The sequence below is a fragment of the Cherax quadricarinatus genome, chromosome 41 (genome assembly GCF_038502225.1).
Source record: "Cherax quadricarinatus isolate ZL_2023a chromosome 41, ASM3850222v1, whole genome shotgun sequence".
In the NCBI taxonomy this organism is placed as follows: Eukaryota; Metazoa; Arthropoda; class Malacostraca; order Decapoda; family Parastacidae; genus Cherax; species Cherax quadricarinatus.
In genome coordinates, this window is record NC_091332.1 from 5,953,131 (window position 1) to 5,977,392 (window position 24,262).

The 24,262-nt window shown below is 37.7% G+C and overlaps 1 protein-coding gene across 4 annotated transcripts; it reads right to left on the reverse strand.

The window, feature by feature from the left end:
* Positions 1-242: 242 nt before the first annotated feature.
* On the reverse strand, positions 243-21,930 carry Idh3b (isocitrate dehydrogenase [NAD] subunit beta, mitochondrial). 4 transcript variants are annotated; one of them, XR_011393034.1, is made up of 8 exons: positions 21,701-21,929; positions 20,868-20,936; positions 19,549-19,832; positions 18,047-18,353; positions 16,940-17,149; positions 14,180-14,335; positions 13,012-13,145; positions 243-3,683 (listed from the first exon to the last, which is right to left on the reverse strand). XR_011393034.1 is itself a non-coding variant. In XM_070092923.1 (8 exons), exons 1-7 carry the CDS (start codon positions 21,734-21,736, stop codon positions 13,068-13,070), a joined length of 1,140 nt encoding a protein of 379 aa, XP_069949024.1. In that variant the 5' UTR covers positions 21,737-21,930; the 3' UTR covers positions 243-3,683; positions 13,045-13,067. The 4 variants fall into 4 exon arrangements, 3 of the variants coding, with proteins under 3 accessions (XP_069949024.1, XP_069949022.1, XP_069949023.1); XM_070092923.1 differs by having other exon boundaries at positions 13,045-13,145; positions 21,701-21,930; XM_070092921.1 differs by lacking the exon at positions 13,012-13,145 and having other exon boundaries at positions 21,701-21,926.
* Positions 21,931-24,262: the final 2,332 nt, after the last annotated feature.

Here is a 24,262-nt window from a genome sequence, read left to right on the forward strand (position 1 = left end):
CACTACGGTGAGTGTCATAAATTGTAGTATTTATTGCAGTGCAATAAACTGGGTATCCAAAGTAAGAGTAATTAAGACTGCTAAGTAGTTAAAAGTGAGCCCTGTGATGTTGCTTAGAAAACATTATTAACCATGTGTGGAATGACCAAATGGCCTTTTTTTTTTTTTTTGAGGGAAAAGCACTGACATGCTGGAGAAATTTTTTTTTCTTCAAACCTACAGTAAAGGTTAAGTAAAAACGGTTAAAATAATACCACTGAATTATTTACATTATTTACAGAAAAAGATATACAGTTTGGCCGTATATTTCAAATTCCTATTATCAAATCACTAACAAAGCCTAAATAAGTACAGTATTTGTTGTTGTGAAGAAAATCTTGTAGATAAAATAAATTATTTGACAGGGCAGAGGTTCCAAAATCAGAACAAACCAGTTTTTTTTTTTTAACATTGTTTATGGACATGCATTTCTTTGTGTTCACAGTATAATCACGTATTCAAAGAGAAACAAGCAAATTGTGAGTTAGAGGTTATGACCCTGAACTAGAATTTTTTTTTATACTTGGGGAAATGTTAACTTAGTAACAAACACTCAGGGTCTCTAACTTTCATGCTTTGTCTGGGTTGGATAATAGGTGAATGAATGTACTTGACCAAAATAAGGGAGCTGAATTATCTGCAATAATTAGCTTGAAGCAACAAATATAGTTAAACAATTTCTATTTATTTGAACTACAATTACATAATTTGTATACAGTACCACCATCTCATTAACAACACCATAATTAAAAATAGTTTATAAGCACTACTTAATAAGTTTGATAACCTCTTTCAAGTTTCAAACAGGTCGTTAAGTGCACAGCTGAAATTTTACAACTAGAACAGCAGTAGTAGATTAAATAAAATTAGGTAGACAAAATATGCCTCTCTAAAGAGTATATGTATATTCAATATTGTAGAACCTGGATAAACTGCAACAAATTACATTTTATCTTCAAAGGTACCATTACAATAAGAACTTGGGATGTTCTTATACAGTATCCTATATTGTATAATGTAGACTCTAGAGACTAAACAAATTGTATTGGTGTGTAAATCTTTAATAAACTGCATGTGATGCCTACTGACATTTACATTCAAATGTTTACAACATATAGAGTATTTTGATGAAAAGTACAAAAATATAAGCTGAAATCCAGTAATAAAAAGGGAAATAACAATATGTTTCAACAGTTTTTGTTGAAATAGGATTAGAATCAATAGTGAGCTTTCAATATATGTATAAAAATTATATATTTTAATTAGGGATGAACCAAAGTTTCACTACCAACAGATATTGGCAATTTTTATGGTATCAGTGAAAAAAAAAGGCTGATACAAGCAAATACTTTTTAAAATATTAATATTACGAAACCGGCAGGCCAGACTTGAGTCCTGGAGATGAGAAGTACAGTGTCTGCACTCTGAAGGAGGGGTGTTAATGTTGTAAGACAATGATGTAGTGAATGAAGATGAAAGTTTTTCTGTTTCGGGCCACTCTGCCTTGGTGGGAAACAGCCAATGTGTTAATAAAAATAATTACATGTGTGCTTAAAAATATCAACATTAACAGTACCTTATGACTGTGAGGGAGGGAGGGAGGGTGGGTGGGTCACTCTCACACACACTCTCTCTCTCTCGTACACACACTATCAAGAAGTGCCTTTGACAGCCAGTAACTAATACAACAGGCCAAGTAATGAGCAATGACATTATCATCTCCAAAACATTAAGGTATTTAATATTTAACCTTCCTGCACTATTTAATACTTATTGTGCAATAAGCACTCTCTTATATAGGGAACATGTCATAATAATTAAAAAAAAAAAAAATATAGGAAAAGTATTGGTATCAGCCAAAATGTGAGTATCTGTATCTGCAAAAATTCTGGTATTGTCCCATCCCAAATTTAATGAAATTTAAACATTTTTTAAAATAAAAAAATACAGCAATAACTTTTATTCGACACAACAATCATTTAAATATTTCCTTAACACCAAAAATTAGGTAGACGCTGAGTTCTCTTATGTTTGGGAAGTACTGTATGTAAAAAGTCAGTCACATAACACACTTACGTATGAATACACACTAGCTTGAGAGGTTAAGTTAGTCTGCTTCATAAGACTGATACAGAGTGGTTTTTGTCTTTCCCTGACCCAACAAGAGGTATATTTTTTAACTAGAAAGGCTTTACTACCTGACCTGATTATCAAATGGTATACAATACCAACAGGTTGGTAGATAAAACACATAGGCAACTTTATTCCGAAACGTTTCACCTACACAGTAGGCCTCTTCAGTCGAGTACAGAAAGTAGGCGGGAGCAGTAGAGATGTGAAGACGATGGAATCAGTCCATCACCCTTGAAGTCGTAGATTTGAGGTTGTCAGTCCCTCAGCCTGGAGAAGTTCTGTTCCAAAGTCTGGAACTAACTGAAGATCAAGTGACAGTGTTGAGACTTAAATACAGTGGACCCCCGCCTTACGATCAGCTCCCAATGCGACCAATTATGTAAGTGTATTTATGTAAGTGCGTTTGTACGTGTATTTTCGGGGGTCTGAAACGGACTAATCTAATTCACAATATTCCTTATGGGAACAAATTCGTTCAGTAACGGCACCTGAACATACTTCTGGAATGAAATAATATCGTAAGGTGAGGGTCCACTGTACTGTCGGAAGGAGAGGTGCAGAGTAGTAGTAGTGAGAATGTAGCCTCTGAGAGGTCATGTCCCTCTCAGATCAAACAGTTCTCACTTGAAAAAGTTGTCCAAGGTGTTTTCTCTTCTGTACCAAGATGCCATTGTGTTGCAGTGTCTGACAGAGTGATTATCAAATGGTATACAATACCGTGTGTCTTACCTATGTGTCTTATCTACCAACCTGTCGGTATTGTATACCATTTGATAATCACTCTGTCAGACACTGCAACACAATGGCATCTTGATACAGAAGAGAAAACACCTTGGACAACTTTTTCAAGTTGAGAACTTTTTAATCTGAGAGTGACATGACCTCTCAGAGGCTACATTCTCACTACTATTACTCTGCACCTCTCCTTCCGACAGTATTTAAGTCTCAACACTGTCACTTGATCTTCAGTTAGTTCCAGACTTTGGAACAGAACTTCTCCAGGCTGAGGGACTGACAACCTCAAATCTACGACTTCAAGGGTGATGGACTGATTACATCGTCTTCACATCTCTACTGCTCCCGCCTACTTTCTGTACTTGACTGAAGAAGCCTACTGTGTAGGCGAAACGTTTCGGAATAAAGTTGCCTAAATGTTGCCTATGTGTCTTATCTACCACACTACCTGACCTAATTTACCTTTCACAGTGGTATGAATTCATAGGGAGAAAAGGTGTAATTTTGCAAAAATATATTTATTAGTACTCTCTTACATCATGAAGAGTATTAATTTGAGCTATTCATCACTTCAACACCTGAAAAGGTATGTAACCTTATTCTCTGTTAAAAAAATAAAAAAATTTCCTTAGAACAATAATGAAATTGTTTTAGCATGACATTAAATGTGTTTTATGAAAGTGAGACTTGTTCCAGTATCAGTATCTCAAGTTTGCTATAACAGCTTGATAAAATTCAAAGGTAGTTGAGTGGCCTCCCATGTCCTTTGTGCGAACCTAAATAAAAAAAAAAGGTTAAAATAAATGTAATTAATTTGGCTACTAAACATGAAAAGTAAATAAACTAACAAATTAATATTTATTTCAAATAATAATAATCAGTAGGCTAAAAGCATGCTGCAATTTATAATTTAAACTAGTGTAAAATAAAAACAGCTAAATTATGGGCATTCTAACACACTAGGGATTTTCTATGAATTACGAGACAAAAACTAAGGAGTAACTTAAGGTTCCTCACACACTACTTTCTACTAATTAGAAGGCAAGGGCTATGGCTCACTTCCTTTCTGCAACCTTCAATACATGAAGCTACTCTCTGAAATGCCGGAGAGCGGCACCTCAGCACATTATTTTTTTTTTGACAACTTAATTTTACAGCTATTCAGATCAGTCTTTTTAAAATATTTCTAAGCTTCTTTATGACTACTGAAATTATCATGGAACATTTTTATGGTTAAAATAGTAAAGTAGCTAACCCCTAACTGGAATGATATTGAACAGTAAATGCAAGATACGTGTAAATTAAGTTGATGAAAACAGTACATACAAAATGTTTAATGAAATACTGTATTACATTCATTTAAAATGTTTTCTGTGGTAATGCTTGGAAAGATCATACATGCATGAACACATTCAAAGATAAAATCTGATCCCAAGATGAATAAAATTTATCAGGACATTTACTGGTACAGTCCGCCATCACAAATCCAGCAATCAGTTATTCGGCACTAATTTCGGCTAGCATAATTTCAACTTTCCAGGGTTGCCACACCAACCGGCTGCTACTGTTTGGTGGTGCTACTTGCTGCACAAATCATTCCAATTTCTTTTTCTCCGTTTATTGTTATAACCTGCTTACTTTTAGCCCTAGCCATGGTTCCAATGAATAAAAGAAATGCTTCTCATTGTGTAAAGCACCTACACAGTACATTGTCCATTAAAGATAAGGTGGCTGTGAAGCCACTGTCAGTTGCCATGAGCTCAGTCTCGTGATGAGGGAAATATGCTTTATTATTACGCTAATATCAACAACCACCCAGGGAAGTACTACCGTCCTGCCAGATGACTGTGAAACAGAAACCTGTAACTGTTTTGCATGATGGTAGGATTGCTGTTTTCTTTTTCTGTCTCATAAGCATGCTAGATAACAGGGATATCTTGCTACTCCTACTTACACTTTGGTCACACTTCACAGACACGCACATGCATATATATATACATACATCTAGGTTTTTCTCCTTTTTCTAAATAGCTCTTGTTCTTCTTTATTTCTTCTATTGTCCATGGGAAAGTGGAAAAGAATCTTTCCTCCGTAAGCCATGCGTGTCGTATGAGGCGACTAAAATGCCGGGAGCAATGGGCTAGTAACCCCTTCTCCTGTAGACATTTACTAAAAAAGAGAAGAAGAAAAACTTAATAAAACTGGGATGCTTAAATGTGCGTGGATGTAGTGCGGATGACAAGAAACAGATGATTGCTGATGTTATGAATGAAAAGAAGTTGGATGTCCTGGCCCTAAGCGAAACAAAGCTGAAGGGGGTAGGGGAGTTTCAGTGGGGGGAAATAAACGGGATTAAATCTGGAGTATCTGAGAGAGTTAGAGCAAAGGAAGGGGTAGCAGTAATGTTGAATGATCAGTTATGGAAGGAGAAAAGAGAATATGAATGTGTAAATTCAAGAATTATGTGGATTAAAGTAAAGGTTGGATGCGAGAAGTGGGTCATAATAAGCGTGTATGCACCTGGAGAAGAGAGAAATGCAGAGGAGAGAGAGAGATTTTGGGAGATGTTAAGTGAATGTATAGGAGCCTTTGAACCAAGTGAGAGAGTAATTGTGGTAGGGGACCTGAATGCTGAAGTAGGAGAAACTTTTAGAGAGGGTGTGGTAGGTAAGTTTGGGGTGCCAGGTGTAAATGATAATGGGAGCCCTTTGATTGAACTTTGTATAGAAAGGGGTTTGGTTATAGGTAATACATATTTTAAGAAAAAGAGGATAAATAAGTATACAAGATATGATGTAGGGCGAAATGACAGTAGTTTGTTGGATTATGTATTGGTAGATAAAAGACTGTTGAGTAGACTTCAGGATGTACATGTTTATAGAGGGGCCACAGATATATCAGATCACTTTCTAGTTGTAGCTACACTGAGAGTAAAAGGTAGATGGGATACAAGGAGAATAGAAGTATCAGGGAAGAGAGAGGTGAAGGTTTATAAACTAAAAGAGGAGGCAGTTAGGGTAAGATATAAACAGCTATTGGAGGATAGATGGGCTAATGAGAGCATAGGCAATGGGGTCGAAGAGGTATGGGGTAGGTTTAAAAATGTAGTGTTAGAGTGTTCAGCAGAAGTTTGTGGTTACAGGAAAGTGGGTGCGGGAGGGAAGAGGAGCGATTGGTGGAATGATGATGTAAAGAGAGTAGTAAGGGAGAAAAAGTTAGCATATGAGAAGTTTTTACAAAGTAGAAGTGATGCAAGGAGGGAAGAGTATATGGAGAAAAAGAGAGAGATTAAGAGAGTGGTGAAGCAATGTAAAAAGAGAGCAAATGAGAGAGTGGGTGAGATGTTATCAACAAATTTTGTTGAAAATAAGAAAAAGTTTTGGAGTAAGATTAACAAGTTAAGAAAGCCTAGAGAACAAATGGATTTGTCAGTTAAAAATAGGAGAGGAGAGTTATTAAATGGAGAGTTAGAGGTATTGGGAAGATGGAGGGAATATTTTGAGGAATTGTTAAATGTTGATGAAGATAGGGAAGCTGTGATTTCGTGTATAGGACAAGGAGGAATAACATCTTGTAGGAGTGAGGAAGAGCCAGTTGTGAGTGTGGGGGAAGTTCGTGAGGCAGTAGGTAAAATGAAAGGGGGTAAGGCAGCCGGGATTGATGGGATAAAGATAGAAATGTTAAAAGCAGGTGGGGATATAGTTTTGGAGTGGTTGGTGCAATTATTTAATAAATGTATGGAAGAGGGTAAGGTACCTAGGGATTGGCAGAGAGCATGCATAGTTCCTTTGTATAAAGGCAAAGGGGATAAAAGAGAGTGCAAAAATTATAGGGGGATAAGTCTGCTGAGTATACCTGGTAAAGTGTATGGTAGAGTTATTATTGAAAGAATTAAGAGTAAGACGGAGAATAGGATAGCAGATGAACAAGGAGGCTTTAGGAAAGGTAGGGGGTGTGTGGACCAGGTGTTTACAGTGAAACATATAAGTGAACAGTATTTAGATAAGGCTAAAGAGGTCTTTGTGGCATTTATGGATTTGGAAAAGGCGTATGACAGGGTGGATAGGGGGGCAATGTGGCAGATGTTGCAAGTGTATGGTGTAGGAGGTAGGTTACTGAAAGCAGTGAAGAGTTTTTACGAGGATAGTGAGGCTCAAGTTGAGATTGTAGGAAAGAGGGAAATTTTTTCCCAGTAAAAGTAGGCCTTAGACAAGGATGTGTGATGTCACCGTGGTTGTTTAATATATTTATAGATGGGGTTGTAAGAGAAGTAAATGCGAGGGTCTTGGCAAGAGGCGTGGAGTTAAAAGATAAAGAATCACACACAAAGTGGGAGTTGTCACAGCTGCTCTTTGCTGATGACACTGTGCTCTTGGGAGATTCTGAAGAGAAGTTGCAGAGATTGGTGGATGAATTTGGTAGGGTGTGCAAAAGAAGAAAATTAAAGATGAATACAGGAAAGAGTAAGGTTATGAGGATAACAAAAAGATTAGGTGATGAAAGATTGAATATCAGATTGGAGGGAGAGAGTATGGAGGAGGTGAATGTATTCAGATATTTGGGAGTGGACGTGTCAGCGGATGGGTCTACGAAAGATGAGGTGAATCATAGAATTGATGAGGGGAAAAGAGTGAGTGGTGCACTTAGGAGTCTGTGGAGACAAAGAACTTTGTCCTTGGAGGCAAAGAGGGGAATGTATGAGAGTATAGTTTTACCAACGCTCTTATATGGGTGTGAAGCATGGGTGATGAATGTTGCAGCGAGGAGAAGGCTGGAGGCAGTGGAGATGTCATGTCTGAGGGCAATGTGTGGTGTGAATATAATGCAGAGAATTCGTAGTTTGGAAGTTAGGAGGAGGTGTGGGATTACCAAAACTGTTGTCCAGAGGGCTGAGGAAGGGTTGTTGAGGTGGTTCGGACATGTAGAGAGAATGGAGCGAAACAGAATGACTTCAAGAGTGTATCAGTCTGTAGTGGAAGGAAGGCGGGGTAGGGGTCGGCCTAGGAAAGGTTGGAGAGAGGGGGTAAAGGAGGTTTTGTGTGCGAGGGGCTTGGACTTCCAGCAGGCATGCGTGAGCGTGTTTGATAGGAGTGAATGGAGACAAATGGTTTTTAATACTTGACGTGCTGTTGGAGTGTGAGCAAAGTAACATTTATGAAGGGGTTCAGGGAAACCGGCAGGCCGGACTTGAGTCCTGGAGATGGGAAGTACAGTGCCTGCACTCTGAAGGAGGGGTGTTAATGTTGCAGTTGGTGGGAATCGGCCAGTGTGATAATAAAAAATAAAAAAAAAATCAACACTACAGCTTATTTGCCTATCACAATTGATCTAATATGACATAATAAACAATATAAATAACATAAAAACATGTTAAATACTCCAGAATGAATAATATTTGGCATAATACCGAGCAGTTCGACTATCAGCATGATAGTGGCTATCTTTGTACGTATGTACTTAGCAAATCAAAATTGTAATTACACATTGTAACCTTTACAAAGAAATAAACCTATTATTATTATTAAGAGGATATGGGATACAAGTACCATTCTCCTATCCCTGTCTTGGGGGCTTATATTAGAGAAAACAGAGTACATGTATAGCATATGACTAACTGTGATATACACTCGTAGTGCACCATAAAACTGAAACAAAAAAGCTATTATTTCTAGTACTGTACCTGGTTTGGGCTAGCCATATATGATTTTTGGTAAATATTCGATTCCCAGCCAGGGTAGAAACACTGGGCGTGTTTCTTTACACCTGTTGTCTATGTTCACCCATTAGTAAATGGGTAACTGGATGGTAGTGGACTGGTGTGTGTGACTTATCCTGGGACACTGACCTAATATGCATGAAATGCTTAGCATAACAAGGGGTTTTCTATATATAGTGACACAGTAGTATATCACTGATGTCAGCTAGGCCTGTATGCCATGTACATATACGTGTAGTATATAAAATTATTATTATTATTGTTATTTTCTCTCAGTTGTTTGTTGGACTATCTTATTGAAACTTGGGAAATGTATGGTGGAAAGATGCTTCTTAATCTTTCTTCTTTCTTTCAACACACCAGCCGTATCCCACCGAGGCGGGGTGGCCCAAAAGGAAAAACTAAAGTTTCTCCTTTTACACTTAGTAATATATACAGGAGAAGGGGTTACTAGCCCCTTGCACCCAGCATTTTAGTCGCCTCTTACAACACGCATGGCTTACGGAGTAAGAATTCTGTTCCACTTCCCCATGGAGATAAGAGGAAATAAACAGGAACAAGAACTAGAAAGAAAATAGAAGAAAATCCAGAGGGGTGTGTGTATATAAGCTTGTACATGTATGTGTAGTGTGACCTAAGTGTAAGAAGTAGCAAGACGTACCTATAATCTTGCATATTTATGAGACAGACAAAAGACACCAGCAATCCTACCATCATGTAAAACAATTACAGGCTTTCGTTTTACACTCACTTGGCAGGACGGTAGTACCTCCCCGGGCGGCTGCTGTCTACCAACCTACTACTTCTTAATGTACATCAAAAATGAAAGTAATCAGACCATAAATAACAGAGTTCACTTCTCAGCTATTAGCAGCCCCATAGCAGTATATTTTCATATGGTTTTTATGGATGTATTCTTGTTTTTTTGGTCTCATTTGATAGAATGGAAGATATATTACAGAAATAAATATGATTTTGATTGGTTTCATGACAAAAAGTACCTTGAAATTGCGCTCACAGTAGCAGAAATGTTCTATTATTTAGCAATGTTCAAGAGTAAACAAATGACGTCACTAATACATGTGCGCCTGCCAGTCCAAATTCCAATATGCAGTCAAGGATGGGTTGACATTATTTATACAATTATTACAATAATGCGGTAGTCTGCATAACAGTAAATCTTCTATTTTTTGTGTGAATAAAAATTCCAAATGGTAAGCAAGAGTAATATAAGAAGGGCCTGGAGCCATGACTAATAAATAGAGAAAATGTTATTTTAGTGCCAGAAATGTCTGCATTGTTTGTTCTGGACTCTATTTTGAAATTGGCATCTGTTGAAATTTGTGTGAAATTGGCCAAATTGCCAATTTCTGACCACTTTATTGGGTAGTTGAAATAGGTGAATGGGCAGTTTCTTGTACTCAGTTGACAGAATAGAAGTAAATAAGTAAGTTTATTCAGATATACACAAATACAGTTACATAGATTATCATACATAGCAGCATATGTATAAAGAACCTAGGATAACCCCCAAAAAGTCAGACAGTGATTTATTTCCAGTACCTGGCTTGGGTTTAGGTTAGTGGATGAGTTTTGGGAGTGTGTGTAAAGGTAGAAAGTTGAAAGTGAACATAGAAAAGAGTAAGGTGATGAGGATATCAAATGATTTAGATAAAGAAAAATTGGATATCAAATTGGGGAGGAGGAGTATGGAAGAAGTGAATGTTTTCAGATACTTGGGAGTTGACGTGTCGGCAGATGGATTTATGAAGGATGAGGTTAATCATAGAATTGATGAAGGAAAAAAGGCGAGTGGTGCATTGAGGTATATGTAGAGTCCAAAAACGTTATCTGTGGAGGCAAAGAAGGGAATGTATGAAAGTATAGCAGTACCAACACTCTTATATGGGTGTGAAGCTTGGGTTGTAAATGCTGCAGCGAGGAGGCGGTTGGAGGCAGTGGAGATGTCCTGTCTAAGGGCAATGTGTGGTGTAAATATTATGCAGAAAATTCAGAGTGTGGAAATTAGAAGAAAGTGTGGAGTTAATAAAAGTATTAGTCAGAGGGCTGCAAAGGGGTTGTTGAGGTGGTTTGGTCATTTAGAGAGAATGGATCAAAGTAGAATGACATGGAGAGCATTTAAATCTGAAGGAGAAGGAAGGCGGGGTAGGGGTCGTCCTCGAAAAGGTTGGAAGGAAGGGGTAAGGGAGGTTTTGTGGGCGAGGGGCTTGGACTTCCAGCAGGCGTGCATGAGCGTGTTCAATAGGAGTGAATGGAGACGAATGGTATTTGGGACCTGATGATCTGTTGGAGTGTGAGCAGGGTAATATTTAGTGAAGGGATTCAGGGAAACTGGTTATTTTTATATAGCCGGACTTGAGTCCTGGAAATGGAAAGTACAATGCCTGCGCTCTAAAGGAGGGGTTTTGGGATATTAGCAGTTTGGAGGGATATGTTGTGTATCTTTATATGTATATGCTTCTAAACTGTTGTGTTCTGAGCACCTCTGCAAAAACAGTGATTATGTGTGTGTGAGGTGAAAGTGTTGAATGATGATGAAAGTATTTTCTTTTTGGGGATTTTCTTTCTTTTTGGGTCACCCTGCCTCGGTGGGAGACGGCCGACTTGTTGAAAGAAAAAAAAAAAAGTAAAAACCTGGCTTGGACTTCCCATATATGATTTTTGGTAAATATTTTTTTCTCAGTTGTTTGTTGGGCTATCTTATTGAAACTTGGGCTATGTATGATGGAAAGATGCTTCTTAACATACACTAAAAATGAAAAAAAAAAAAATTAAGAAAAGGATGATAAATAAGGGAGTTCACTTCTCAGCCATTAGCTGCCTCTTTGCTGTATATTTTTGTATTGTTTTTATGGTCTCACTGGATAGAATGGAAGATATATTACAGAAATAGATACGATTTTGATTGGTTTCACAACGAAAAGTACCTTGAAATTGAGGTCAAAGTAGCGGAAATGTTCGATTTTTGCCGATGTTCAATGAACTTTATGCAAGTCAAGTTGGTTAATTTTATTAAGTGTATTCTAACCTAATCACTCTGTAATCTGGCAAACTCAGTAATCCGGCACACTACAGGTCCCATGATGCTGGATTTGTGATGGGGGACCTGTAATATTAAATAATATTTACAGTTCTTTATACAATAACTCAGCTTGGAAAATGACTTGATGCAATTTAGCTCCCCAATTGTCATCAGTAAATTTTATACTGTATAGTACAACCCATTATCTGTGTCATGTACATATTGTTTAAGAACAGAACTGTCTCAAGACTGACCCTTGTACCATGCCACTTGTTGCGCTAAGCCATTCTGATACATTTCCATATACGTATCACATTCACCTAACTACTGATAGTAGCAATACACTCACCTAACTGCTGTCTTTCCAGAAATGTGACCTCTGATTATAGTTTCCATGAGTTTACAAGTTATTGACAGTAACTGGTTGATAATCTGCCCAAAATGCTGTGCATACTACAGTTTCCCCCCAAGTTGTAAAGTATCCCTTGTACAGGAAGACCCCACATTTCTGCGTCCCTTTTGGTGACTGAGCCATTGTTCATCATGTTCAGTGCTTTTTCCACTTTTCTGCACAACAGCTGCATCAGGGAAGGGCATCCGGTGCCATATTTTAAGGTACATACTGTACCTTAAGGTACATACTGTATATTCATTTTACTTTCATATTTTTTTAGGCCTAGCTGTATTAAGCACTTAATATATGAAAGTGTAAACATGTCATCCAACGTTTTTTATGCATTCGATAGTCAAAATCCACTATTTTCCACTTGCCAGCAATTTTCACTTATTGGCAGGGGTCAGGAACATAACCACTGAAAAAATGGGGCCCCTTCTATATTGCTTTTTGTAAATTAAAATATTATTTTATTATAAATTATCATTAATTATTTTATCTTTCAATGACTGATGTTATATTTGCAACCCTCCAATACTGTCAAAATGTTCTCATTCCAAGGGAAAAAGTATAGCTAATATTTCGCTATCCTTATATTTGATTTTGTAATCTTTAAATGATCTATGTACAATACAAGTACAAACTATGAGGTAATAAAACAGTATTCTAAAGAACAAAATAACAAACTTTATTTACTTATGTAAACAACAAGGAAGGGCTAACTTAAAGAAAGCATAAAAAAAACTGAAGTAAGGGTTAACCATCTCTCAACCAAGACTAGGAGGCTATGGGAATCTTAAGCTAGTGTGCATTTAAGACAAGACTAGAATATAAAAAGGAAAAATTAGGAAAGCATGCCACTCACTACACAAGACTTCCTGAATATTATTGGAAATATTCCTTTAATTATCAAATTAAAAGACAGAAAATACAATATTCTAATACACATACAGTGCTGCAAAGGCTTTAAGAAAAATAAATAACTGTGAAACTGGAGGGGTAAATCTTCAATGCTTGAGACTGGCGATGACAGCATTTGAGAAGGCTGAAGTTGTGGCAAAGCCCCCCAAGTCCTGTGTCCTGACCTATAGGTATGCAAGGATCAAAGTGAGAGAGAGAGAGAGAGAGAGGGGGAAACAGAGAGATGACAAGAAAACCTAAGAAAGAAAATACTATAGAAAATATGCATTACCAGTTTGAGGTAAATTAGATAAAAAAAATAAAGTTTGATGTAAAATCAGTCAAGTTAGTAGCATTAATATCAATTTAGTAATAACCAAGTAATGTAACACCTGACCAAAACTAGAACTTGAAAATGACAAAATTTTTGAATCACCTGGATATATAAGAAACAAATGACTTGCCTATTTATAATTATTTAACAAGACATACTGTACTTCACCTGTAATACAGGGTGTCTCATGCAATACTGTACCTTCTAGATACTTTTTTGTTTCATTCTCTTTTTGATCCATCTCTATTCTTACTTTCACTAGCTGCATAAAATTAAGAAATTTACACTAGTCTTTTTTATTTTACCTTAATGGTCTGTCATCTACCAAGGTAGGGTGACCCAAAATAGGAAATACATTCACCATCAATCATTCAATAGCTGTTTTGTCAAAAATATGCAGCCTATGCAAACTGCAAATTTCCCACTCCTTCATCAGAGTGCAAACACTGTACTTCTCACCTCCAGGACTCATTCTGGCTTACTGCTTTCCTTGAATCTCTTCATAATTGTTACCTTGCTCACACTCCAAATGTACTTTAAGCCATAAAAGCATATTCAAATGTGCATAAGAATTTGCTTCGTGCTGTTGGAGTGTGAGCAAGCAAGGAAACACTTATGAAAGGATTTAGGGAAAATGGTTAACCAGACTTGAGTACTAAAGTAGAAAGTAAGATGTTTGCACTCTGAGGGGGTGGGATGCTACAGTTCGGAGGGTCATCTGAGCTATATAGTCAGCATGTTTCTGGAAAGATAGTGACTGAATGAATAGTGGTGAAAGTCCTTTTATGGATCACCTTACCTAGGTGGGAGATGGCTGGTAAAGTTGAAGAAAATATTAATGCTAGATGAAATTCTTTAGTTACAATCACTAAAAAAAAAACTTACCTTGCCAATACGAATAACACGCTCAACTGCATTCTTTATCATATCCCCATAATACTGGAGATTAAGATGATTTAGCATATTAGCAGAGGCTAAAAGCATTGCAGTTGGATTGGCAACATTCTTACCAACGGCTTCACTAAAGGTGTGACGTGCACCCTGAAATAGCCAATTCACATTAAATATTTTCTCTAGCAATCTTGAAAGCATGCTTAGGATTTGAATCACTACAAATCCAGTAAGCTATCTTCTAGTTTTTTAATAAGTTATTGAACAATTAAAGTTTGAATTAAATAAATAAAATTGCCAATAAACATTTCTGCTTTGATCATTTTGACATTAAAGCCTATCAAGCTATTCATTTTTGTACCTTGCCTACTACACAATACTTCAAGAATATAAATTCCATATCTTTAATTCCCTATTGAAGTCGATACTCTGAAATTGAAGTGAACATAGATTTCAGCAGTTGAGGAAATGAAAGTGGTACTGGGGTTTGGGATATTGGCAGTTTGGAGGGATATGTTGTGTATATATGTATATGCTTCTAAGCCGTTGTATTCTGAGCACCTCTGCAAAAACAGTGATTATGTGTGAGGTGAAAGTGTTGAATGATGATGAAAGTATTTTCTTTTTGGGTCACCCTGCCTTGGTGGGAGACAGCCGACTTGTTAAAAAAAAAAATTTTTTTTTCCAACAAGTCAGCCGTATCCCACTGAGGCAGGGTGACCCAAAAAGAAAATACAGTGGACCCTCGAATTTAGTCCTGCCTTTTCTGTATGCAAAACTATTTTTATCTATAAAATGTATTTTTTGTTAATATTTTTGGGTGTCTGGAATGGTTTAATTGGATTTACATTATTTCCTATGGGAAATATTAACAAAAAATACATTTTATAGATAATAAAAATAGTAGTAGGTAGTAGGCTGGTAGACAGCAACCATCCAGGGAGGTACTACCGTCCTGCCAAGTGAGTGTAAAACAAAAGCCTGTGATTGTTTTACATGATGGTAGGATTGCTGATGTCTTTTGTCTGTCTCATAAATATGCAAGATTACAGGCATGTCTTGCTACTTCTACTTACACTTAGGTCACACTACACATACATGTACACATTTATTTATACACACTCATCTGAGTTTTCTTTGATTTTATCTTAATAGTTCTTGGTCTTATTACTTTTCCTTTTATATCCATGGGGAAGTGGAATAAGAATCTTTCCTCCGTAAGCCATGCGTGTTGTAAAAGTCAACTAAAATGCCGGGAACAATGGGCTAGTAACCCCTTTTCCTGTAAAGATTACTAAAAAGAATAAGAAGAAAATTGTTTTCTTTCTTTTTTGGGTCACCCTGCCTCGGTGGGAGACGGCCGACTTGTTGAAAAAAAAAAAAAAAAAAAATAGTTTTGCATACAGAAAAGGCACGACTAAATTCGAGGGTCCACTGTACTTTCATCATCAACACTTTAACCTCACTCACACATAATCACTGTTTATGCAGAGGTGCTCAGAACACAACAGTTTAGAAGCATATACATATAAAGATACACAACATATCCCTCCAAACTGCTAATATCCCAAAACCCCTCCTTTAGAGCGCAGGCATTGCACTTCCCATTTCCAGGACTCAAGTCCGGCTATATAAAAATAACCGGTTTCCCTGAATCCCTTCACTAAATATTACCCTGCTCACACTCCAACAGATCGTCAGGTCCCAAATACCATTCATCTCCATTCACTCCTATCGAACACGCTCATGCACGCCTGCTGGAAGTCCAAGCCCCTCGCCCACAAAACCTCCCTTACCCCTTCCTTCCAACCTTTTCGAGGACGACCCCTACCCCGCCTTCCTTCTCCTTCAGATTTAAATGCTCTCCATGCCATTCTACTTTGATCCATTCTCTCTAAATGACCAAACCACCTCAACAACCCCTCTTCAGCCCTCTGACTAATACTTTTATTAATTCCACACCTTCTCCTAATTTCTGCACTCTGAATTTTCTGCATAATATTTTCACCACACACTGCCCTTAGACAGGACATCTCCACTGCCTCCAACCGCCTCCTCGCTGCTGCATTCACACCCATATAAGTGTTGGTACTACTATACTTTCATACATTCCCTTCTTTGCCTCCACAGATAATGTTTTTTGACTCTACATATACCTCAACGCACCACTCACCTTTTTTTCTTCATCAATTCTATGATTAACCTCATCCTTCATAAATCCATCTGCTGACACGTCAACTTCCAAGTATCTGAAAACATTCACTTCTTCCATACTCCTCCTCCCCAATTTGATATCCAATTTTTCTTTATCTAAATCATTTGATACCCTCATCACCTTATACCTCAAATTTCGAACAGTTCCTAACTCAAACAATTATGTAAGTGCATTTTTATAAGTGTATTTTTTTGGGGGTCTGAAACTGACTAATTTACATTATTCCTTATGGGAACATATTCGTTTGGTAATGGCACTCGAACAGCCTTCTGAAACGAATTCAGGCTGAAATTTGAGGTACCACTGTACATGTACTGTATAAAAGTAGAGTGAATTTAGTGTAACTCCCATAATCTAGTTTACATGGAAAACCCCAGCCTGCAAAGGCCATGGTATTTATAGTGCATGCGATCTCCTATTCTCAAAAGGTGGCTGCCCACAGGGGTAGCATATGCTTTATATAAAACAGTTTTATCACTCCTTCTGGCCCCGGTTTCTCTCATTAGTAAGACACAATAACTGCCCTGAAAGTGACTTACTGGTTCAAATACAACACATCTGTTGGAATAAGAAGCTCCAGCCACAACACCTGCTCCTCCCACCAGGCCTGCAGCTAGGTTGTCAACAATGTTGCCATAAAGATTGGGAAGTACCAGGACATCAAACTGGTGTGGATTTGCTACCATTTGCATAGTGCAATTGTCAATAATCATGTTACTGAATTCAATATTGGGGTACATTGCAGCAATCTGAAAAAATATTTCAATATTAAGTACAATTTTAGAAAAATTTATGATTATACAATATAAAAAATGAAAAGAAAAAATGAAGTATGTACAGGCATTACTTAGCACACTCGATGCAAACACCCCAGCTAATAAGCTCTTTTAGTCAAGGTGCCTGCATATGCCTCAGCCATCAGGTTTTTCACTCCCAACATACATCTCTGCTATTCAGATTTCTTCAATGCTGGATTTGCAAAACTACTTTTACTGTAAATTTTCTCAATTTCACAATAATCAAATGTATTTCTTCAAATAAACTGTTTCACTGTTTACAGCAGAATGAAAGTGGCTTCTGTCACATGCCAAAACTCAGAGATTTGATGATATGCCCACAATCATTCAGAGACCTAGATGGCCCAACACTAATGCCTAAAAATTATGGAAAAACTGTACCAGGCATGTATATGTTTACAATTTTGTATGACTGTTTGTACTAACTCTGGAGGGTAAAGGGCAAGAATGCTGTATACCATATGAGGTGAATGGAGGAATTAGAAGGGCTGAAATTAAAAATAAATTCAAGACTAATGTTCACTAAGTTTGAAAACTAGTCATAAGAAATAAATATCTAGCACAGTTTAGTTGTTTTAAAACCTGCCATGATTAGTAAAATATGTAAGAAATGCTCTTCTCTATACATAAATGACTCAGAACTGGAAGATGATATATACACAATTTATGTGTTTACATGAATATGGTTATGAGTTCCAGGATGCTAAGAGCATGCAGTATGGAAAAGTTCAGTTAATAAATTACCAAATGAAATCAAAATAAGACGTCATAGTTACAACTTATCAGTTATTATTATTTTTAAGGTAAATCCAATTTAAATACAAAGACAACAAGAGTTTAGCAAAATACCTCTTCACACTGTCTAAGAAACAGTCCATCCCCGAGCTTCATGATATTTGCCTTATGAACAGCAGTCACCTTCTTCCGTCCATGCTTGGTGGCATAGTCGAATGCAAACTTAGCAATGCGTCGACATTTCTCACGGGTCATAATCTTCAGGCACTCGACAACACCTTTCACAGATTCATGTTCAAGTGCAGAGTATTCACCCTCAGTCTGTTCACGGATGACAACCATGTCTACATTTTTATGTCGAGACATGAGACCACTCAAAGATTTAACATGCACTACATTTGCATACAGGTCAAGATCATCTCTGCAAATGAAAAATCACAATCAATCTATCAGCATAAAAATTCCATTTAAATACCCATAATTATTATCTATTTTACATATCAATAGCACCAGCATTAGTGTCTTAATCCCCATTCTATGATTATTTGTCTATTGCTTACTCTATCATGGCAAACAAAGCAACTACAGTGGACCCCCGCATAACGATGGCATCACATAGCGATTTTTCCGCATACCGATTACTTTTATCGCAAAATTTTTGCCGCGCATACCGATTAAAAACCCGCTTACCGATTTTCGTCCGAGACGCGTCCAATGTGCCCTCAGCCAGCCTCACATGTGCCGGCCGTCCCATTGTTTACCAGCCAGCCTCCGCGGTAACATCCAAGCATACACTCGGAATATTTCGTATTATTACAGTGTTTTCGGTGCTGTTTCTGGAAAATAAGTGACCATGGGCCCCAAGAAAGCTTCTAGTGCCAACCCTATGGTAAAAAGGGTGAGAATTAGTATGGAAATTAAGAAAGATTTTGAAGGGTTTGGGGCTAACCCTGAGAAGCCTATGCCAGTTGTGGAATCCATTGTGCCTACTTCAAAGATTAAGGAAATGTGTGCACAGTGGGTTGAACTGCAAACCTTTATAGATGAAAATCACCCTGACACAGCTGTTGCAAGCCGTGCTGGTGACTATTTCAATGACAATGTTGTGGCCCATTTTAGACAAATCGTAAAGGAACGGGAGGTACAGAGCTCTATGGACAGATTTGTTGTGCGACAGAGGTCCAGTGACTCTCAAGCTGGTCCTAGTGGCATTAAAAGAAGAAGGGAAGTAACCCCGGAAAAGGACTTGCTACCTCAAGTCCTAATGGAAGGGGATTCCCCTTCTAAACAGTAAGAAGATAATGCTCTCCCCTCCTCCCATCCCATCAATCATCACCAGATCTTCAATAAAAGTAAGTGTCATGTAATTGTGCATGCCTTTTTCAGTTTGTGTGTATTAAAATTAACATTTCATGTGGTAAAAAAAAATTTTTTTCATACTTTTGGGCGTCTTGCACGGATTAATTTTATTTCCATTATTTCTTATGGGGAAAATTCATTCGCATAACGATTATTTCGCATAACGATGAGCCCTCTTGCACGGATTAAAATCGTTAACCGGGGGTCCACTGTACTACTATTTTATATATATACGTACTGTAGTTTTCACTTCTCACCTTAGCTTCATATTAAGAGTCTTGAGTTCTCCATCAAAGCTCTGGTCAGGAGTAGCCAAAATACCTTTCAAACATGTTTTATTGCGAGTAATGCTTTTCACAACTTCATCAAGAGAGGCTGACCGTCCCCCATATAATTCTGTCAGATAATGTTCTTCGAAGTCAACAGGTACACCAGCATTTCTGAAGACATCTAAGACTACTTGGCAAAGTTCAGGTCCCACACCATCTCCAGGAATAAGTGTAGCTGTGGTGCGCCCTTCTGGCTTACTGACTGGTGATGGCTGTTGACAGAGAAAGAAGACAAAGCCAAGTTGAAAAATCACATAGACAACAATGCTAAAAGACATATTAGCTACCTACTGTATATACAGTACTGATCCTTCTCGTATAAATTATTTTTAAACTTTTTTATTAGTTTTTCTTTTTAGGTCACCCTGCCTTGGTGGGATACGGCTGGTGTGTTAAAAATATATATATAGTGCTGTATATCAATAACTCCAAGTCCTACTCAATATTTTAAATTTAACGAGAGAGAATTTGTGGCTATAAAATTATAAAAGATATCAGTCTTGAGCTAGAGTTCTGATAGACATGGGTAAGGTGAAAAATGGCACACAATCATTTGAGAACAGGTTGAATAAATACTCTTTTCTTAAAAAAAAAAAAACTGATATACATTGCATGCTGTCTTAGTCTTCAGTTAACACTCATCTGGGCTTAAAGGCTGCTTTATTTCATAATTGCACATCTATATGAATGCAAGATGGAAAGGAAAAGCAGTTGTCCTTATGGGTGACACATAAAATGATCCTGAAGAAAAATTCACATAAACCATGTGATAAGACCAAGTATAAAGATAGCAAATTGCTGATAGACAATGACAGAGGTGTATGTGAGTAAGACAATTCTATAGAATTTTCACAGCATGAGAGTTAATACCAGAGTAGTAAAGTAGAAAGCGAAATTACACAGAGCTATCACGTAAAATAGACCAATAAGGAAGTACGTATGTAATGCAACACCTGAAGAAATACAGATTTTAAACAGTAGAGACGAGAAAAGTATACCACCATGGAGACAGAGAAGGAATAAAACTCCAGTGCAAGGGATTCAATTGGACCTACAAGTAGCAAGACTGAGGAAATGCCAGATGCCTGGAAGATATACATATAAAATATAACTCCAGCTCTCAAGAAGCATAAGAGAACTATAGCCCATGATCATTAAATGCAGTACAGCAAATGGAAGTAGTCACGAAGAGTGCCAAATGTCTAGCACTACTTAATATTAAAACAGAACTTAAATTTAATACTCACAACAGCCGAGGCATGAGGAGCAGCACCATGCAATCCCTGAGTCTGGGTTGCAGCCACCGCAGGCCGAAGCTGAAAATTTGAAACATTTAACTGAATAGCAATTTTACTGGTTATAACCAAGTAAATATGAATAGGTGAAAGTATTTTAAATACATTAAATCCTTGACTTAATGGACTTTGAAAATGCAGTACATTATCTACGGGGTCAATTGAATCATGCAACAAGGTGTGCTGGCTATAGAATTATCTATTATTGTTGGGATCACAGCAAAACAATAAGCCAAAGTGACTAATTTCCACTGGGGTCCTTGATCATTATTATAATCATAACCAAGAATTAAACCCGTAAGGGTCATTCAGCTCTGCTGGGGTCCTTGAGCTTATTTCCATCAGGTCCATCCATTATCTCGTACAACACATTATGTACGTACCTTATCATATGTTATCCACACACGAAGATACTCACAAGTAATTTATTTTCAGAACTGAATGGTTTTACATACGAACATTATAAGATAACTTAACCCAGAATATTCCTGGTTACACATCTGAGGCTAGTTTAATGTCTCACATGTGCATTTCTTAATTCATGTATGTCATATAAAATAATATACACTAGGTATACCATCAAAATTGAAACAGAAATGCCTAATTAACTGGAATATATTAGCTAAATGACTGCGCAAGTGATGTACACCGGCCACCTATAAGGCTGATGTGTAATTAAGTCACTAACGTAGTTAACAAGGTTCACCAACTACCAGAGTAGAAATGACTTAAATATGTAATTATATAAATTATTTCCACCTGCTGGTGGAATCATTTTAGCTCACCACGTTAAAAGTAGAGAAGACCTTCCTGGAAGCCATCACCTCGTCTGCTACGGGATGCTGGGCGCCAGCTTATATATTATTAAAATTTCCCTCTTATGTATTTCATTTTTTGAATTTTGATTTCTCACATTCTACCATAGAATCTATATTGAAGTTATAAGTTGCTTTAGCTTTTTATATTTATGGTATATCACTTGTTATGGGATGAAAGAATTCTCTAGTTGAAAAATAGTTGATAGACCAGTGTCCTCTCTCAGATGCAGACTATATTTTGTGAATTAAAAAAAAGTAATAGGAAAGAAATGAATATAGGATCCTGTCCTGGTGTGAGTTTGATGGTAATGTATTATCAAAAATGTCTTACAATTGGTTGGTTTTGTCATGGACATTGTTTTATGTTGTGTAAATGTAAGAAACGTAATATAATATAAAGAAACCCAACATAGAATTATAACAGACTCCCAATTACACTTTCACTACCCGGCCAGCGGTAGATATGGGACTGGTGAACCTGTTTTCATTAAATTACTTTTTTTTATGTTAGCTGTGGCTGTAGTAGAGTCAATAATATCCAGCAGCAGTGCTGGTGTATCCATTTTTTTTAATAAAATACAAAATCAGTTGGAAGGGTGGAAGGCCAAGTATTAATTAACGTGTTTACCTGCAGTGTACCTGGAGAGAGTTCCGGGGGTCAACGCCCCTGCGGCCCGGTCTGTGACCAGGCCTCCTGGTGGATCAGAGCCTGATCAACCAGGCTGTTGCTGCTGGCTGCACGTAAACCAACGTACGAGCCACAGCCCGGCTGATCAGGAACTGACTTTAGGTGCTTGTCCAGTGCCAGCTTGAAGACTGCCAGGGGTCTGTTGGTAATCCCCCTTATGTGTGCTGGGAGGCAGTTGAACAGTCTCGGGCCCCTGACACTTATTGTATGGTCTCTTAACGTGCTAGTGACACCCCTGCTTTTCATTGGGGGGATGGTGCATCGTCTGCCAAGTCTTTTGCTTTCGTAGTGAGTGATTTTCGTGTGCAAGTTCGGTACTAGTCCCTCTAGGATTTTCCAGGTGTATATAATCATGTATCTCTCCCTCCTGCGTTCCAGGGAATACAAGTTTAGGAACCTCAAGCGCTCCCAGTAATTGAGGTGTTTTATCTCCGTTATGCGCGCCGTGAAAGTTCTCTGTACATTTTCTAGGTCGGCAATTTCACCTGCCTTGAAAGGTGCTGTTAGTGTGCAGCAATATTCCAGCCTAGATAGAACAAGTGACCTGAAGAGTGTCATCATGGGCTTGGCCTCCCTAGTTTTGAAGGTTCTCATTATCCATCCTGTCATTTTTCTAGCAGATGCGATTGATACAATGTTATGGTCCTTGACAGTAAAAGCCCAACAGTTGCCATCCTACCAGAAAAGTAAACCTCACTATCGCCGCAAGGTATGGCAACACCGCATACCTAAACAGAAACAGTGGCACACAGCTCTTATTGTAGCGCTCTTAAGTGGTGATATCCAAATTAATCCAGGACCTCAAACTATTGTGCAGAGGCAAAACAGACAGATAAATGACGGCAATAATGACGGTCTAGTAGCTAGGAATGATAACCTTAACTCCATATGTAATGCATACATAGGTCAGTGTGAGACAATACAGCCATTATTATCTCAAACACTACCAAACAGGTGCATACACTGTACTAAAGTACGCATGAAAAACAGAAAAGGCACCTTATGTAAAATGTGTAAGGGGTGGGTGCATGATGGATGTATGTACAATTATAGCAACGGTGCCAGAATTCATTTTGTGTGTAACAAATGCACTTTGGCACAGTTACCCTTTAGCAGTGATGACATTGATTTACCAAATTTTAATACAAATGACCCATTACCATATATTGATGATTATGATTGTTTTATGAAAACAGGCCTTCACTTTATTCATGTCAATGCAAGATCACTTCTTCCTAAATTGGCAGAGATTAGGATTCTAGCTAACAAAATTAGGGCGGCAGTTATAACCATCTCTGAATCTTGGTTGGATGATACGGTGACTGACGACGAGGTCAAAATAGATGGTTACAATATAAAACGCTTAGATAGGAACAGAAAGGGTGGTGGAGTATGTGCCTACATTAGAAATGACTTAGCTTACAACCCAAGACCTGATTTAAATAACAATAAACTGGAGATTCTATGGTTTGAAGTGCTGCTTCCCAAGACCAAACCCATCTTAGTAGGAACTAGTTACCGCCCTCCTACCCAGGACCAGTTCTTAGAAGACTTTTCCAGAGTCTTGTCCGGAGTTGAAAACAATTGCGAGACAATAATACTGGGCGACTTCAATATCTGTTTTCAGCAGCAAAATAACGGGCTATGCAAAAGGTATAAGCAAATTCTAGGATTAAATAGTTACACTCAACTTATTAATACTCCAACCCGGATCACACAGTTCTCAGCCACCCTAATTGACCACATACTTTGTAACCGCTCTGAGAACATTAGTCAGTCAGGCGTCATTACCACAGGTCTTAGTGATCATTTCATCATTTACTGCACCAGGAAAATAACTA

Excerpts from the sequence above, each read along its gene's own strand:
- Idh3b (XM_070092923.1), bottom strand. The coding sequence starts at position 21,736 with ATGGCTTCCAGGAAGGTCTTCTCTACTTTTAACGTG. Across the intron at positions 17,150-18,046 it reads TTCTTAGACAGTGTGAAGAG|ATTGCTGCAATGTACCCCAA; the intron begins GTATTTTGCTAA and ends ATATTTTTTCAG. Across the intron at positions 14,336-16,939 it reads GATGTGTTGTATTTGAACCA|GGTGCACGTCACACCTTTAG; the intron begins GTAAGTCACTTT and ends TGGCTATTTCAG.